At 41.6% G+C, this 16,770-nt stretch overlaps 1 protein-coding gene across 16 annotated transcripts in view; it reads left to right on the top strand.

Annotated features, from left to right (window-relative positions):
- DST (dystonin) overlaps positions 1 to 16,770 on the top strand; it is a 460,168-nt gene that overhangs the window by 387,876 nt on the left and 55,522 nt on the right. For all 16 annotated transcript variants that reach the window (XM_074947869.1, XM_074947855.1, XM_074947860.1 and 13 more), the window contains 4 exons: positions 3,117 to 3,236; positions 3,406 to 3,513; positions 7,135 to 7,353; positions 16,431 to 16,634. In XM_074947869.1, the coding sequence (XP_074803970.1) occupies positions 3,117 to 3,236; positions 3,406 to 3,513; positions 7,135 to 7,353; positions 16,431 to 16,634 (651 nt within the window). The remainder of the gene's footprint in view (positions 1 to 3,116; positions 3,237 to 3,405; positions 3,514 to 7,134; positions 7,354 to 16,430; positions 16,635 to 16,770) is intronic.

The raw sequence follows: 16,770 nt of genomic DNA, 5'->3' as shown, positions 1-16,770 counted from the left end.
CAAAATGTTATGTTTCCGAGTAGCAGCCGTGTTAGTCTGTATCCGTAAAAAGAAAAGGAGTACTTGTAGCACCTTAGAGACTAACAAATTTATTAGAGCATAAGCTTTGATGAGCTACAGCTCACTTCATTGGATGCATACAGTGGAAAATGTAGTGGGGAGATTTTATATACACAGAAAACATGAAATAATGGGTGTTACCATACACACTGTAACAAGAGTAACTTAGGCTTGAATAAAGACTGGGAGTGGATGTGTCATTACACAAAGTAAAACTATTTCCCCTTGTTTATTTCTCCTCCTACTGTTCTTGTAAAGTGCTGGAAATGGCCCACCTTGATTATCACTCCAAATTCTTCCCCCCCCCCGACCCCCCCCCCCCGGTATCCTGCTGGTAATAGCTCACCTTTCCTGATCACTCTTGTTACAGTCTGTATGGTAACACCCATTGTTTGCATCTGATGAAGTGAGCTGTAGCTCATGAAAGCTTATGCTCTAATAAATTTGTTAGTCACTAAGGTGCCACAAGTACTCCTTTTCTTAAAACGTTATGGTTGTTCTTTCAAAAGTTTACAGTTGAACACTGACTTAGTACAGCTTTGAAACTTTGCTATGCAGAAGAAAAATGCTGCTTTTAACCATCTGAATTTAAACAAGAACAGAGTTTCCTTACTTTCTCAAATCTTTTCTTTAACTTTCCATTTATTTTTTTAGTAGTTAGCGTTTAACACAGTACTGTACTGTATTTGCTGCTGCTTCTTTTTTTTTCTTTTTCTTTTTTTTTTTTTGGTCTCTGCTGCTGCCTGATTGCGTACTTCCGGTTCCAAATGAGACATGTGGTTGACCAGTCAGTTTGTAACTCTGGTGTGCGTAACTCTGAGGTTCTTCTGTAGTTGTGTCACAGCATTCAGACATTCCATTGCCATGTTTGCATCATAACCTTCTTCAATTGGGTATTTATTCAATATTATGACATACCCATGGCAATGGTACATTTCAAGTAATTTGTAGTTCTCTATAAGTCCATTCACTGTCATCTGCCCTTCTTCTGACCCCCTACTACCATTGCACACTTTTAGAGGAAACAAAGCAGCCTCATTATGTTTGCTTAGCATATCCTGAGATGCCTTGCAAAGCATGTCAGACAGTGTGAGACACACACCTGTGATAGCATTGAGACCCCTGCGGAGTAAGATGAGCTTTAATCAAGTGGGTGGACTTCAGAAGAACGGGGCCCAAAGAGCCACATGCAGCTCTAGAACCATGACTTGAATACCACTGATGTAGTACACTAGTTTGGCAGTAATATCATAATGCAGACTGAGTGAGAGTATACTTTTTTATAAAGTAGTTGCAAAATTTAGGACAAATTTACCTTCTATCACTATAAATGAGAGATTACATCTTGTGGAAAAATGTTTGTGCTCTGTTTCATATAACAAATGGATTAAAATAAGGAGGAAAAAGACTGACTCATAAGGGAAAAATAAATCTCAGGCCTATGCATGATTCATAATTAAGCATTAAGACACAACAGACTTAGTGGTTAAAGTACACCTGAGGTACGTTGGAGGTGCAGTGCAATGGTGGGTCTGCAGCTACAAACTTGTAAACTGTCGGGTTTGTCAAACTAAGTTGGTGTGGTCAGTGCGGGAACAGGGAACCTACAAGGAAAGCTTACAGTGCATGTGACAGGTTATGACACAGTACCTTTTGATCGGTTTTCAAAAGAGCGCAGGGAAAGAATTTCAAATGCTCAACTCCCACAACTGGAGCTGGATTTTCAGAAGAATTCAGCTGTCATTTAGGGTCCTGCTGTCCTGGAGTGCAAAGGTGTAAATTCCAGCTCAAGGAGACATACCTCCACTAGCTCTGACTAAGCTAGCACACTAAAAACAGAAGTGTTGCAGCAGCAGTGTGAGTGAGGGGAGGGGCTAGCATGTACCTATGGTCTCAGACAGGATCATTCTCAGGGTGGCTAGCCCATCCTGCCCTTGCTCCACTGCCACTACACTGCTGTTTTTAGCACACCAGTTCAATCAGCGCTAGCATGGGTATGCCCCCTCAAGCTGAGATTTACACCTTCCAGCGCTAGTGTTGACATACCCAGCATCACCTAAATATGAGCCAGATTTTCAAAACTGCTTAGGACCCACCAGCTTCTACTGTGACACTTGTGGACAGATTTTCAAAACAATTCAGCATCCAGCATGTTGCTTCTCCTTGGCTTCACCTCAAAAATACCCCTAAAACTGTAGTGTCCAAATGCATGTTTGCCCAGAGGGTCGTGAAGACATGGGTTGATTCTGGACTATACTGTGTTTGATCTACTGTCCCCTTTCTACAGGCTTTAGGGCCCCTTGTACCTCTTTTCCTGGTCCATTGCTCCTTTCTGCACAATGTAACAAAACATTGCCTCCTACTCAGAAATGCTCTGAGATATTTTTTTAAAACATCAAAGTATTAACTAATTCTAATGGAAAGCCAATTCTTCAGGAACAGAACAGGCTGTGCCCAAATTCAAAAAGAACATTTTATCACTTAATCCACCAGCAAGTCTTCAGGTGAAATCCTGTTTCCACTGAAGTCAATGGGAGTTTTGCAGTGGGGCCAGGATTTCAACCTGGTCATCTAATATTGCATTAATTCTTCTTGGACTCATTAAACTTCTTAATGTCATAGGATTATATTGATTTGTCTTCAGATAATTGCAATAAAAACATTTTTAAACAGATGGAAAAGACAAGTGAAAGTTAGGGTCATCACTAGCAAGGACAAGTAATATTCAGTGAAAAATTCTAAATGTACTACATTCTCTTTGATCTTCCAATGTTGTCTAATAGAGGTTTGTATGTTTGAGGAAAGTATGTTATGCTTCTCTTATTTTGCTGCTGCTTTGTCATGCTTATGAGTTAACCTGATTTTATTAAAGCCCTCAGTACTATTTTGAGCTCTATAATTCACATATAAGTGAAATTATATATAGATATGGACTGTTATCTTTTTAACAATTCAGCATTTGCATTTTTTAAAAATGTGGCTTAACTACCTAAAGACAGTCAATTCAAGCTTCATAATATAAAACTGCTGAACTAATTCTTGTCTCCTTTATTTAGTTTGATCAAGCAGCTGATGCAGAATTAGCCTGGATTGCAGAAACAGAAAAAAAATTGATGTCTCTGGGTGATATTAGGCTTGAGCAAGACCAGACTGCTGCTCAGCTACAAGTTCAAAAGGTAAAGAAATACATTTCCAACTGTCATGTTAATTATTGGCCAGTGCTTTCTTGGTCTAGAAAATGTACTAGCGTGATTTAATTTTCAGTCCATCATAATGCACTTCGAACATAGTTTTCGCTTCATGTACTCAACCTTTATTGCTGACCAGTATTTATTGTGTCACAAGGCATTTACCATGGAGATTTTGAGGCACAAGGATGCTATAGATGAACTTGTTGAAACTGGGGATGAGATTATGAACACATGCACTGAAGAGGAGAAACAGTCCATGAAGGTAAGGTACCATAACTTACAACTGGCATGATGGCTTTGAATCTCTGCATTTACAGAGCCACTCCCACAGGATCACCTTTCTTTTTCCACTATTATTGATTGGGCAAGTAAATCAGTTGTGAATAGGAGATCATTTGATCTGAGCAAACAATGATACAGGAAGGGATACTCTTGAAGCACAAATTCCCTTGAGACTTCTTTCCTTCAAAATGTTCGACAAGTAAGCACTGAATATTTACTTCATTGTCTTCCATTGATTTTTAGGCCTGATTTTGCCACCTTTACCCACCTTTGAGTATTGTGAAAGACAATGTGACTATCTGGGTGACTAAGTAGCAGTCCACATGAGTAAGTGCGGCAGAATTGGGCCCTTTATAATCCACAGCAATGTGGTAAAAGCCCGTTAGGAATCCTTTAACGGTGTTACTATTTATTAACGGCAGTCTGCATTACAGCTAAAATCCAGATCCCAGGGTTTGGCTTGTGTTGCTGGGTTAGACAATCAGGAGATGCGCCAAGGACAAGTAAAGAGGAGTCTTCCCTCAAAGGCTGTGGAGCCCTTCAGCCCACTGATTCAAAGCCCACTGAATGAGAATCTTTCCATTGATTTTAGTGGGCTTTGGGTCAGGCCTCAAACAAAAGGTAGGAATAAATGGTCAGTTTTCACAATGGAGAGAGGTGAACAGCAAGGTCCCCAAAAGATGTATGCTGGGACTCGTGCTTTTCAACATGTTCATTAATGATCTGGAAAAGGGAGTGGACAGTGAAGTAGTGAAGTTTGCAGAGGAAATAAAAGTATTCACAATAGTTAAGACCAAAGCTAACTGCAAAGTGTTGCAAAGTGTCACAAAACTGTGTGACTGAGTGACAAAATGGCAGGTAAAATTCAACATTGATAAGTGCAAACTAATGCACATTGGAAAGAATAATTCGAACTATACATATATATGTGTAAGCTGTTATCACTCAATAAAGAGATCTTGGAGTCACCATGGATAATTATCTGAAAATTTCAACTCATTATGCAGCTGCAGTCAAAAGCCTAACAGAATGGTAGGAACTATTAGGAAAGTGACAGAAAATAAGACAGAAAATATAATGCCACTGTACACATCCATGGTGTGCCACCATCTTGAATTCTGTGTCCAGTTCTGTTCACCCCATCTCAAAAAGTATATATTAGAACTGGAAAAGGTTCAGAGAAGGGCAACAAAGATGATCAAAGGTATAGAGCAGCAGAGAGACTAAAAAGATTAGGGTTGTTCAGTTTAGAAAAGAGATGAATAAGAAAGGTATATGGTACAGATATATAAAATCATAAAAAGTGAACAGGGAAGTGTTATTTTTCCTTTCCCACAATATAAAAACCAGGGGTCACCTGATGAAATTAATAGGCAGCAGATTTAATACCAGTAAGAGGAAGTACTTTTTCAAACAACACACAACCCATGGAACTCATTGCCATGGGAAGTTGTGATAGCCAAAAGTATAACTGGGTTCAAAAAAAGAACTAGATAAGTTCATGGAGGTTAGGTCCATCAATGGCCATTAGTCAAGATGGTCAGGAATGCAACCACATGGTCTGGGCAACCCTAAACCTCTGATTGCCAGAAGCTGTGAGGAGAATACATGAGTGGATCACTCCAACTGCCCTGTTCTGTACACTCCCCTGAAGCTCTGGTACTGGCCACTGTTGGAGACAGGGTACTGGCCTAGATGGACCATTGAACCCAGTACGAAAGTTCTTATGTTCTTATCTGTGGGGGCTATTTCAGCCAAGTGGCTAAAAGAGCCTGATAGGGATTTTTCTGCCTTCTCTTCTACAGTTCTGGGGATGGGAGGATCTGCATAGGGTAGATTCTCCAAGCCTAAAGATATTCAGCTCCTTTTTTGCTGGACAGTGGTGAGCAAGGGGGAGCATGAGTGCTCACACCTTGTATGATCCCCCCAACTTCCAATGTATCTCATCCTTCTGCAGCAGAAAACCACCAGTTCAGTTGCATGGGGGATCTCTGCAGCTGGGGAAAAGAAGGCTGATTTGCCCCTAAAATAAATAAGGAATGCTTAAGTAAATGGCTGTAGAAGTAAAAGAAGATGATTTCATATGAGCTTTTGTTAAATATTTGTAATATACTTAGTGAAAATTACCATTTATCTGTGCATTAGATTGTGTATTGTCCTCTGGATAGCCTCTTTGTAACTTAATTTACATGCAAGACATAAACTTAGGATAGCTTGTTTGTCCAAAAAAAGACACACTATTTCACAATCAACAGTTTATTTATATATTTATTTATTTTCCGGGCTAGCTCTTGTGTTCACTGTCTCATATAATCTTTCACAAGAATGATAACATGGACAGGTTTCCATGGGAGAAATGTATAGCTACTTGCTATCTTAATTTTTTTATTACCACTTACTTAAATGTGAGAGATTTATAATTTAAACTGTATATGTTTAACTGTCACATTATGAATGTGATAACATCACCATTAGTTAATATAAGCTAAAATATAAAAGAAGCATGTCACACGTTCTGCTGACTGTGTATAAGACCAGCCATGCCAGCTGAGCCTGTTGCCTCATCAAGTCTTGTAAACAAAGGAGTTTTGTGCCTAATCAGTAACACTTTGATTTGAGAGGTCCAAGGAAAACTCAGGCTCTGCCAAGAGTCTTGGTGTTGATTCTGTAGATGACAGTCTTCTCCCAGACTGAGCTGTACTTGTGCCGCAGTACTGTACTAGTAGCCAGTGTGCTACTATATCTTTCAGATAAGACTTAAAACCAAGGTCCTGACTACCTGTAGTCACTTAAAGGTCATATGGCACTCTTCCCCAGAGCAGGGGTTTAACCCACGTTTTCTGGCCAAATTTAAACTTCAAATTACAATCCACATATCTAAAATTCCACTTATAGTTTCAGTTGCACAAGCTATACTTCATATTGCCTTCTAAAACTGCTGTGCAGTGTTCAGAACAACTGCCATGTTTTATGCTAGAGGTGGCTGAATTTTAATGGAGAGTGAAAGATAACTATTTATTCAGGGCCTTTAGGAGGCTATGTAGAGGGAGGGAATAAGGAACCTCCTTCCTCTTTGCATTGCCTGCATAAGGGCTGGCTAGAATAACAGTCACAGCTATGATTCTAACCCCATTCCTCCCACATGCCAGCCAGTGGGCTGGGTGGACATTCAAAGGAGAGTATGCTGCACTCCTGACAGGATGACACGGATTGCTTACCCCAGTGCTCCCCAGTGTTCCCTTCCCCTCGGGGTGGTTTGGTGCCAATGCAGGGCTGTGCCTAAGAGTCACGATCAAGCCCACAGTTTGTAAGTTGTTCTGGAGCCATCCGAATGAAGCCTAGAAAAATACAAGACATCACTAAAAATGTGTTTGTCTTGAAAACAGTGTGTCAAAATCTGTGTAAATTGGATTAACTCTATTAACTTCAAGTACCATTGATTTACATTAGCACTACTAAGAGCAGAATTTGGGCTAGCTTTACTTAATGGTGGTATAATAAATATAATAAGATGCTTAGATACCTGGGTAACAGACATTGTGTAAATACCTAAGATTGAAAGAGAGATAAGTGCTGCTATTTCTTGCTAATGTTGTTTTAGAGAAAACTGGAAAGCCTCTTACAGAAATATGATATGGTCTGTCAAATGAATGCTGAGAGGAACCTCCAACTGGAACGTGCTCAATCCCTGGTTAACCAGTTCTGGGAGACTTATGAAGAGCTTTGGCCGTGGTTAACCGAAATAGAAATGGTCATCTCGCAGCTTCCTGCTCCAGCTCTTGAATATGAAACTTTAAAGCAACAGCAAGAAGAGCATCGGGTAAGCACACTGCTATTTTATAAAACAAAGCTTACACAAAGATCCAATACATTGCAGCCTGCCTCCTTAGTACTGTCGGATTCTCAGATTCAAACGCATTTGCTGCAGTTGTACACTATTAAAAAAAAGTTATGTAAAATGATAATTGAAAATAAGTGCTCTTTATTTAAATCCTGTTACTGTTTGCCAAACTGCTTATATAAACAAGGTTTTCTAGTAGAGGAAGTGAACACTAGAAACACGAAAGAGACTTGTAATTATAGGAGCAGATTTGGAATGTACAAGAGTTAAAGAGCTAAGAAGTAAGTTTAAAAAGTTCACACAGATGTTGGTGTTAGAACAAAGTGAAAACATAAACAGATAAAAAACAGAATTGGGAAAGAATAGGCAAGAAACAAGAGAAGAGACGTCTTGACTATCATAAGAACTAGAGTACCTGCTCTGAATCAAACTACCAGACTGATCCAATACAAGGAGAATCTCTCAGATGTTTTCTGAACTATGAGAATACTGTGGTCTAAATAGGTTTAGTAAGCAAACTGCATGTTCAGGGGGCTCACTTTGAAGATGTCTACCCAAAATGAGTAGATTTCTCATAAAATCGCAGGATACTTGGAAGTCATTTTTATTTCAGAGTAGCAGCCGTGTTAGTCTGTATCCGTAAAAAGAAAAGGAGTACTTGTGGCACCTTAGAGACTAACAAATTAATTAGAGCATAAGCTTTTGTGAGCTACAGCTCACTTCATCGGATGCATACAGTGGAAAATATAGTGGGGAGATTTTATATACACAGAGAACATGAAACAATGGGTGTTACCATACACACTGTAACAAGAGTGACCAGGAAAGGTGAGCTATTGTCAGCAGGAGAGCGCCCCGGGGCGGGGACCTTTGGAGTGATAATCAAGGTGGGCCATTTCCAGCACTTTACAAGAACAGTAGGAGGAGAAATAAACAAGGGGAAATAGTTTTACTTTGTATAATGACACATCCACTCCCAGTCTTTATTCAAGCCTAAGTTAATTGTATCTGTTAGGGGCTTATTCCTTCACCCGCTTACTTCCCTGGTCCTTCTCGCATGAACAGAGAGCAACAATACCCGAAGTCCAAAGGTGCAAACAATTTGATGTTTATTGGGGTGAACTTCCAGCAAGCATGATTCCACTTTCCTTCCTTAGTGTCCCCCTTTCCAACTCTGACACCACAGAGCCTTACCTGTGTCCCTGTTCCCATTCCCCCCTTAGCAAAACATGATTCCAATTCCCTACCCCTGTTCCCATTTCCCCCGCTTACTTCCTGATTGACTGCAGACTATATAGTAAAACTTGAGTTCTGTTTAGCTATACCTGAACCAATCATTTTACTGAAATTTAACTAACCAATCCTAACATATTGTAACATGATTATTTAACCAATTATATCCCACCACCTTAATTAGTTTACACCCAGCAAAATTAATTATGCAGCAGATCGAAACAATCACAAAACCAGGCAGAGATTGTACAGACAAACAATAGTGAAATGGGGACTACAATGATAGAACAACACAGAAATGAGGATTTCACAACTACGTCTATAAAGACATAAGGTTTTCCCAGCTGTATCTATTGATAAGTGAGTTCTTGCCAGACAGGATGCTATCAAACTAAGTTTCCTTTTACATTTTCTAGACACTTCCCTTTCTCTGGAGGTGATAGGCATGATCAGGACAGGAATGTATTCCTAACAGCCCAATAGCACCTTATTTCAGTAAGACTGGTTTGGAATGTAAAGATGTGACCATTCGCTTCCCAGCTTATGGCTGCCTCTGCTGCTTAGCCAAAGGCCTTAGCCTAAGAACAGGGCCTCAGACTGTCACAGTAAGAGAAGGCCCTTACACCGGCAGAGAGTGGTTTTGATTCTTTCTTTTATACGTCTATAACTAGCTAAGTGATAAGAATTACACCTAAATTCGTAGAGTATAGGCCTTTACAGACAGGCCTCAATATCTATATCCTAACAGTATCCAGTTTGCAAATTAATTCCAATTCAGCAGTCTCTCATTGGAGTCTGTTTCTGAAGTTTTTTTGTTGAAGGATTGCCACTTTTAGGTCTGTAATCAAGTGACCAAAGAGATTGAAGTGTTCTCCGACTGGTTTTTGAATGTTACAATTCTTGACATCTGATTTGTGTCCATTTATTCTTTTACGTAGAGACTGTCCAGTTTGGCCAATGTACATGGCAGAGGGGCATTGCTGGCACATGATGGCATATATCACATTGGTAGATGTGCAGGTGAACGAGCCTCTGATAGTGTGGCTGATGTGATTAGGCCCTATGATGGTGTCCCCTGAATAGATATGTGGTCCATACTACTGTTCTTTAAACTGTTCTTATAAACTGCTGGAAGTGGCCCACCTTGATTATCACTCCAAAGGTCCCCGCCCCGGGGCGCTCTCCTGCTGGTAATAGCTCACCTTTCCTGATCACTCTTGTTACAGTGCGTATGGTAACACCCATTGTTTCATGTTCTCTGTGTATATAAAATCTCCCCATTATATTTTTCACTGTATGCATCCGATGAAGTGAGCTGTAGCTCACGAAAGCTTATGCTCAAATAAATTTGTTAGTCTCTGAGGTGCCACAAGTACTCCTTTTCATTTTTATTTGTTCCTTAATTTCAGATTAATAATGCCTATCAGTAGTTTAGGTGCTATGTATATATAAAATATTATGTAGATATGCAACATTTCTCTCTTTTTTTGGTTATTCCTTTGGAGAGCTAATCTTATTTTTTTAGGAGCCAAGAAGATAATGAGACAACTAGATTTTCCAGTGTTACAGACAGAGAGGGTCAAGCATACAGCACTTTGGTTCTCGTGGATAATTTACGTGATTTCTAATACACAAAATATTTTTAGACATTTGCTATGACACTGAATGCAGGACTCAAGTGTGGATAATAAAGTCACAAAATAAATGCTACGTATTAGTTTAGTGAGCGGAATATGATCTTGCCTACAGACAAGATTGTTTGCATTTGGTATAGAATATATCGTGTTTTGTACATTAACTATTCAATGTTCATATTATATTCCTCAGTGCACTGATTTTACAGTGGATAAATGTACTTAGTTCCATAGGTTTACAATTTTAGCGACTCACTGTTTTGTTTTCTCTGAGACTTTAATGCAAATGCACAGCTCAAATATATTGGTTGATGTACAGTGGCTTCACCTAATTGCCTTCAAACTATGTGTATTGTCCACCAGAGACAAACATTTTCCATTAAGAGATTTAAGACTGGCTATATTACATCATCTTTGCAAAACGTGTTCCTTAGTTACAAGCCTAATCTTGCTCACTTTTCTCTCGCAATTAGGCCCATTGACTTCAATCATTCTGCTTACATGAGGCCCATCATTTGTATTTTTACTAGATCATTTGAAGATTTGTTTGTTTAGCAGAAGACTAATGTTATACATGTTTTTAATGAATAATGGATCTAAACTGAAATACTGATTTTCTGGAATTGTTTCCAAAATAGTTTGCCATGAGAAAGACCTCCTAAATCATATCTTGCCCTATTTTATTTTTATTTTAAAGCTTTAAAGGTTACTACAGTGAACTGTACTCCATTTTATTTTTTATGTTATAGTTAAATAGCATTTGTTTTATTACATCTAGAGTCATTTACTGCATTTAGTTAATCCTATTTTAATAACACAGTAAATCAATCTGGGTGAAATTTACTCCTGAACAAAGAGCTGCCTCAGCACCTGTGCACCATTTAAAGAGGACTTAAGTGGATGCATGGATCTTGTGGTATTCTGATGCATAGGGGTAAACTTCCCCTATGAGTATGCAAAACCCAGATATCTGAAATTTTGTAAAACCCTTTTCTCATTACTATAGCATACCCACTTATTCACTGCTTTATATCTTTTCTCTACCACTGCAGCTTGTTGCAAAGGATAGGAGTGCAACATACAGTCACTACTGATCTGGAGAGACAAGGTGGGTGAGGTAATAAAGATTTGCCTCACCCACCTTGTCTCTTTAATATCTTGGGACCAACACAGCTACAGTACTGATATGGAGTCAGTTTTATGGAATGATTAGGATTGAGACAGTTGGTCTCTTTGCTGGTCAGTTACGTAGAATCCAGTGATAGGCAAAACCAAAAGTGTTCCCTGTGGATAGTCATCCAGAAGTTCAGACTTTACTGAACTATCTGAACCTTTGAGGACCCCAATCATGCCGAGCAATCCTCCTTCCCCAGATCCCACATTACTTGCCTCTCCTACATAAGCTTTGGCTTTCATTGAGACATCATTATTTTGGGGAAGAGACCTGGTTGTCTCCTACCCCGCCCTAGGTCTCATTCTTTTTCTAGGGAGAGCAGATGAGGTACAATTCAGGATTAAGATCTCCTCTGCTGAAGGGGAAGAGATTTATTTGCAGCCTGACCTAGCTACCCCTCTGTTGGGTCCTCACAATGCATTTTAAAATGTAAAAGAAAGCTGGGAATAGGAGCAGTGTTTTTGCTTGTTCCTGGCTTTCTGTCAGGGGATAGCCTGCAGCTGAGCCAGTCTCCTGGCAACCCAGTGAGTGAAGCTGGCCCTGATGGAAGCTGTCTGTTTGACCGCACTACCTGATGGATGCAGGAATCTGCAGGCTGATACTTACGCTCAGGAGCAGTCTAGTGGCTGCTTGCATTCCTAGCCCACAGCTGCACATGGTCCTGTACCTGCCTATACTGTCTCTAGTCTTGCTCCTGCCTCTGCCCCAGCCTGTACCTGCTCTAGCTCCAGCCACCAGCTCCTTCCTGATCTCTGACTGCTGGCTCAGACTCTCTGCTTCAGACTGTGACTCTGGCTAGCCATTCAGCTTAGGCTTTGGTTTCTGACTTCTGGTTCTGACCCTCTCCTCCACTTCTGACTGTGACTCTGGTTAACCCTTCGGCTTGGCCTTTGGTCTCTGATGCCCAGCTATTACCCTGGGCTTCAGTCCTGGATCTCCCCCATCTGGATTCAGCTCTGTCTGATAGACCAGACTCTTGCTTCAGCCACTTGGCTAGATCGCCCACGACTCAGTCGCTGACACTTTGAGCAGCCCAAAAGATTGAACAAGGGTGGATAAGCAGCAGTACTGCCTTCAGATGGATTCCACAGAGGCAACCATGCTCCTGCTGGACACGGTGGGATTCCTGCAGACCCTACAGGCCCAGGTTATGGTTTTGTAGGTACATACTTGAGACCTACAGGCTCAAATCGTCCCGCCCATAGCTGTTGCCCCAGCTTCTAGAAACTGGAGATTCCAATGATGGATAAAATTGTTGGGGACTGTAACAAGTTCTGTAGTTTCATGAACCAGTGCCGGCTCCTGTTCATGCTACAGCCCCAGTCATTCTCCACTGACCAGACCTGAATAGGACTTATTATTAGTCTGCTAACTAGGGAGGTCCAGTGTCTTCCCTCCTGGAGACTTCTAGCCCCATGCTGGGGTAGTTTGGGGTAGTTTGTTCGAGCTGTGACATTTGTGGTTGATGATCTGGATTGCATGGAGTCCACCAAGAATGCACTTAGAGGGCTGCATCAGGGAAACAGGTCAGTTGCCAAGTTTTCCAGAGAGTTCCATTGCCTGGCAGTAGACACTAAATGGGATGAGGTGATGCAGCACTACTGTTTCTGATATGCCATAAGCAAGGAAATCAAGGATAAGCTGGCACTGGTGGAGCAGCCACCTGTCTTGGATGTCTTGGTCAAGTTGTGTACCAGTATTGATGATTGCCTGACTGAACATCTCTTGGAGAGAGAGTCGAGTTCCTGATCCTCTTCCATGTGCTCATCACAGGGGCCCAGGAAGATCAGCTGGGTTCAGACTTGCCTATCTGATGCAGAAAAGGGCTGGTGGTGTGCTTCAGATCTACACCTGTATTGTGGAGAATTTGGACACTAAGCCATGGGATGCCCTGCTAAGAACTGAGCTGACCACAAGAATTTTGAATATCTTTGTAACCTTAACCAGCGACAAGTGGCAGATCACTTTTCTTTGCCAGATTTGATTTTGTCATCATGTACCACCCTGGATCATGGAATGGGAAGTCAGATACCCAGTCCCACAAACACATATTCGCCAGGTCAGGCACTGCTCCCTTGGCTACCATTGTACAGCTGTCAAATTTTACTCATGGGACAGCAAACAGGATTGGATGTTCCTCATCCCATCCCTGTTTCCCCCTGACCCAAGCTACTAAGGTCTGTCAGCCCCTAGATGCTTCTAACATTCTGCCCAGCTCATGGTTTCATTTGAAGGATGGTCTGCTTTATCACGGAAAGTGCCGTTATATCCCAGAGGTCCAGCCCAGATTTGAGGTGTTAATGATGTGTCACAATATGCCCATTGCCTGCCATTTTGTCTGCTTCAAAACCCAAGACCTAAGTGTTATGGAATTTCTGGTGGCCAACATTGACTACTGGTGTTAAGAGGTACGTTAATTCATGTGATCTGTGCTGTCGAAGCAAGTGCCTATGTACGGAACCACTCGTCCTCCTTCATGCTTTGCCCATCTCAATCCTGGTCCTCGGTATCCTTGGACTTCATCATAGGCTTGCACCATCATCCTTGTCACCATTGATGTCCTCGCTAAGATCGTGCACTTTATTTCCATTCACACTCTCTCAACCACCCAGGAAAGGGCCCACCTTTTTCTTTTTCTGGATCATGTTGTTCTGGCTCCATGAGCTGCCAACGATAGTCTGAGATCAATGTTTGCAATTCACTTCCCATTTTTTGGTTCAAACTCTTGAGAATGGAATTGCTTACCTCCTCACCTTATCTTCCATAGACCAACGGGCAGACAGAATAGCTGAACCAGGTCCTCAAGTAATACCTCTATTGCTTTCTGAATTATCGTCAAGATGACTGGGTCATCCTTCACTGGGAGCACCAAGAGCTTATTGAATCCTTGAAGGTTCAAAGGAGGCATACAAAATCATACTAACCAAAAATGCCAAGTCACACTGACCCTAGCAGTAGGAGATACAGTCTGGTTGTCCTCCAAACATCTAAAATCCACCCGTTCCCAAGCAAATAGGACCTTCCGTACTTAGGCCCATTTAAGGTCATGGAACAAATTAACCCTATAGTGTTTAGGGAATGCTGGAACATTTGAAGGTCCACCCGGTTTTCCATATGTCTCTTCTGACACCGTACATGGCCACTCTACTCCACCACCACCTCCCATCAGTATCCAGGGACAAGAGGAATATCAGGTCTGGAAAATTCTAGTCTCCAACTGAGTTTGAGGCAAACTCTGTTATCTGGTGGACTGGGAGGGCTATGGACTGGAAGAGCAATTGTGGGAGCTGGCAGAAAATGTCCATGATCTAGAACTCTTATATGTCTTCCATCAGAAGTACGCCCTGAAACTAGGTCCTACGGTCCCTAGGAGGCACACTTGAAGTGGGGGACTGTCAGGAACCAGCTGCAGCAGAGCCAATCTCCTGGCAACCCAATGAGTGCAGCTGGCCCTGATGCAATCTGTCTGATTGACTGTGCCACCTGATTAGCTGCAGGAATCTGCAGGCTGAGACTTAAGCTCAGTAGCAACTGCAGTCCAGTGGCTGCTCAACACATTCCTAGCCTGCAGCTGTGCTTGGTCCCATCTCTGGTTCCACTGTCTCTAATCTTGCTCCTGCTCCAGCCTGTGCCTGCTCCAGACCCCAGCTCCTTCCTCACCTTATATGCCTGGCTCAGACCATCAGATCACCCTTCTGACTGCAACTCTGGCTAACCTTCAGCTAAGGCTTTTGTTTCTGATTCCTGGTTCTGACCCGCTGCTACTCCTTCTGACTCTGACTCCAATTAACCCTTCAGTTTAGGCTTTGGTCTCTGACTCCGGTTATGATCCTGGGGTTCACTCCTGGATCTGCCCCATCTGGATTCAGTTCTAACTGGTAGGCCAGACTCTTGCTCCAACTACTAGGCAAGACTGCCCATGGCTCAGTCGCCTACACTTTCACAGCTCTGCACAGTGTACTCTGGAATGTAACTCCAAGGATCTTTTCAGTTTCAAAGTAGCTGATCAGTGGGACCTTATCAGGAATTACTAGGGTTCACTGCAACAGGAAGGGGTGAGTCTTCCCTTCCAGAGGATGGGACCTGATTGGACAGGGAGAGAGTGAGCCTTCAGGTAGGATAAGAAGTCATATAGGTGGGGAGAGTGGGATACTCACACAAACCCTTTCACCCACAATCCAGAAGATCTGTTGTAAAAAGTAGTAGAGCGAGTGGGAAGGTTGGGACTTAGTCCCAAAGACTTTAACTGATTTTCCCTAAACGACTGGATTTTATTTTCAGGGATGGGTCAGTTGGGCCCAAATTGATGTGCTTGTCTCTGTCAAAAACCTAGCATGTATTTATAAATTCTGGGGTTGGGCAGACTGTGGTCTTGTGACTGAAACAGAGAACTGGGAAACAGGATATGTAGGTTTTATTCCCAGCTCTACCACTCACTCATTTTAACCTCTCTGTGCTTCGGTTTTTCCCTCTGTAAATCCAGGATGATAACACTTTCCATATCTACATCACAGAGTGTTTTGATGCTAATATAATGTTAGTGCCGTACTCTGAGGTTGTTCGATGGAAGGCACTATGTAAGTGATAAGGATTAGTACTAACCTCAAGGTGCATTATGTCAAGAGCAGATATCCAGTGTTTTTATGCACATATCTGTAATATTACTGCCATTGCAAGAATTACAGACTCTAACATGAAATGGAGTGTCCATGGCCAGTATCATATGCACAGTTAGCATCTTGGATATAATAATATGTTCTACATTATTTACTTCATCAAGCTTCCTAGTATATCTTTAAATGTAACATTTTGTGCCTGGATAGCTATTCAGTGTTGGAAAGAGAGCCATTACAGACAGGCCAATGACTGACTATATTCAATGTGATTTGTGCTGTACTTTAGGATGAAAAGTATTTGTTTAGAATTCCTTGCCAGCTGGATGTGTTAGAAGTGCAGACAGCTGTAATGTGGAGGTGTAAGCGTAAGAAACTGATAAGTTATGTGGTTTGTTATAGCAACTGCGTGAGCTGATTGCTGAACACAAGCCTCATATAGATAAGATGAACAAAACTGGCCCTCAGTTGTTGGAGTTGAGCCCAGGAGAAGGTTTTTGTATCCAAGAGAAATACGTGGCGGCTGACACCCTTTACAGTCAAATTAAAGAAGATGTCAAAAAGCGAGCACTGGCACTGGATGAAGCCATTTCTCAGTCTACTCAGGTATCAATTTAAACTCAAAGTAACTGGGTTCATTCAAATATATATATATTGTTATTAGGCTATCGATTAACTATAAATGGCAGGTTTATCTGCCGTACCCACCCACATGGCCTGTGAATGCTCAGATCACTGCTCA

Source organism: Natator depressus, chromosome 3, assembly GCF_965152275.1.
Source record: "Natator depressus isolate rNatDep1 chromosome 3, rNatDep2.hap1, whole genome shotgun sequence".
NCBI lineage: Eukaryota > Metazoa > Chordata > Testudines > Cheloniidae > Natator > Natator depressus.
This window is presented reverse-complemented; position numbering and strand designations above follow the sequence as displayed.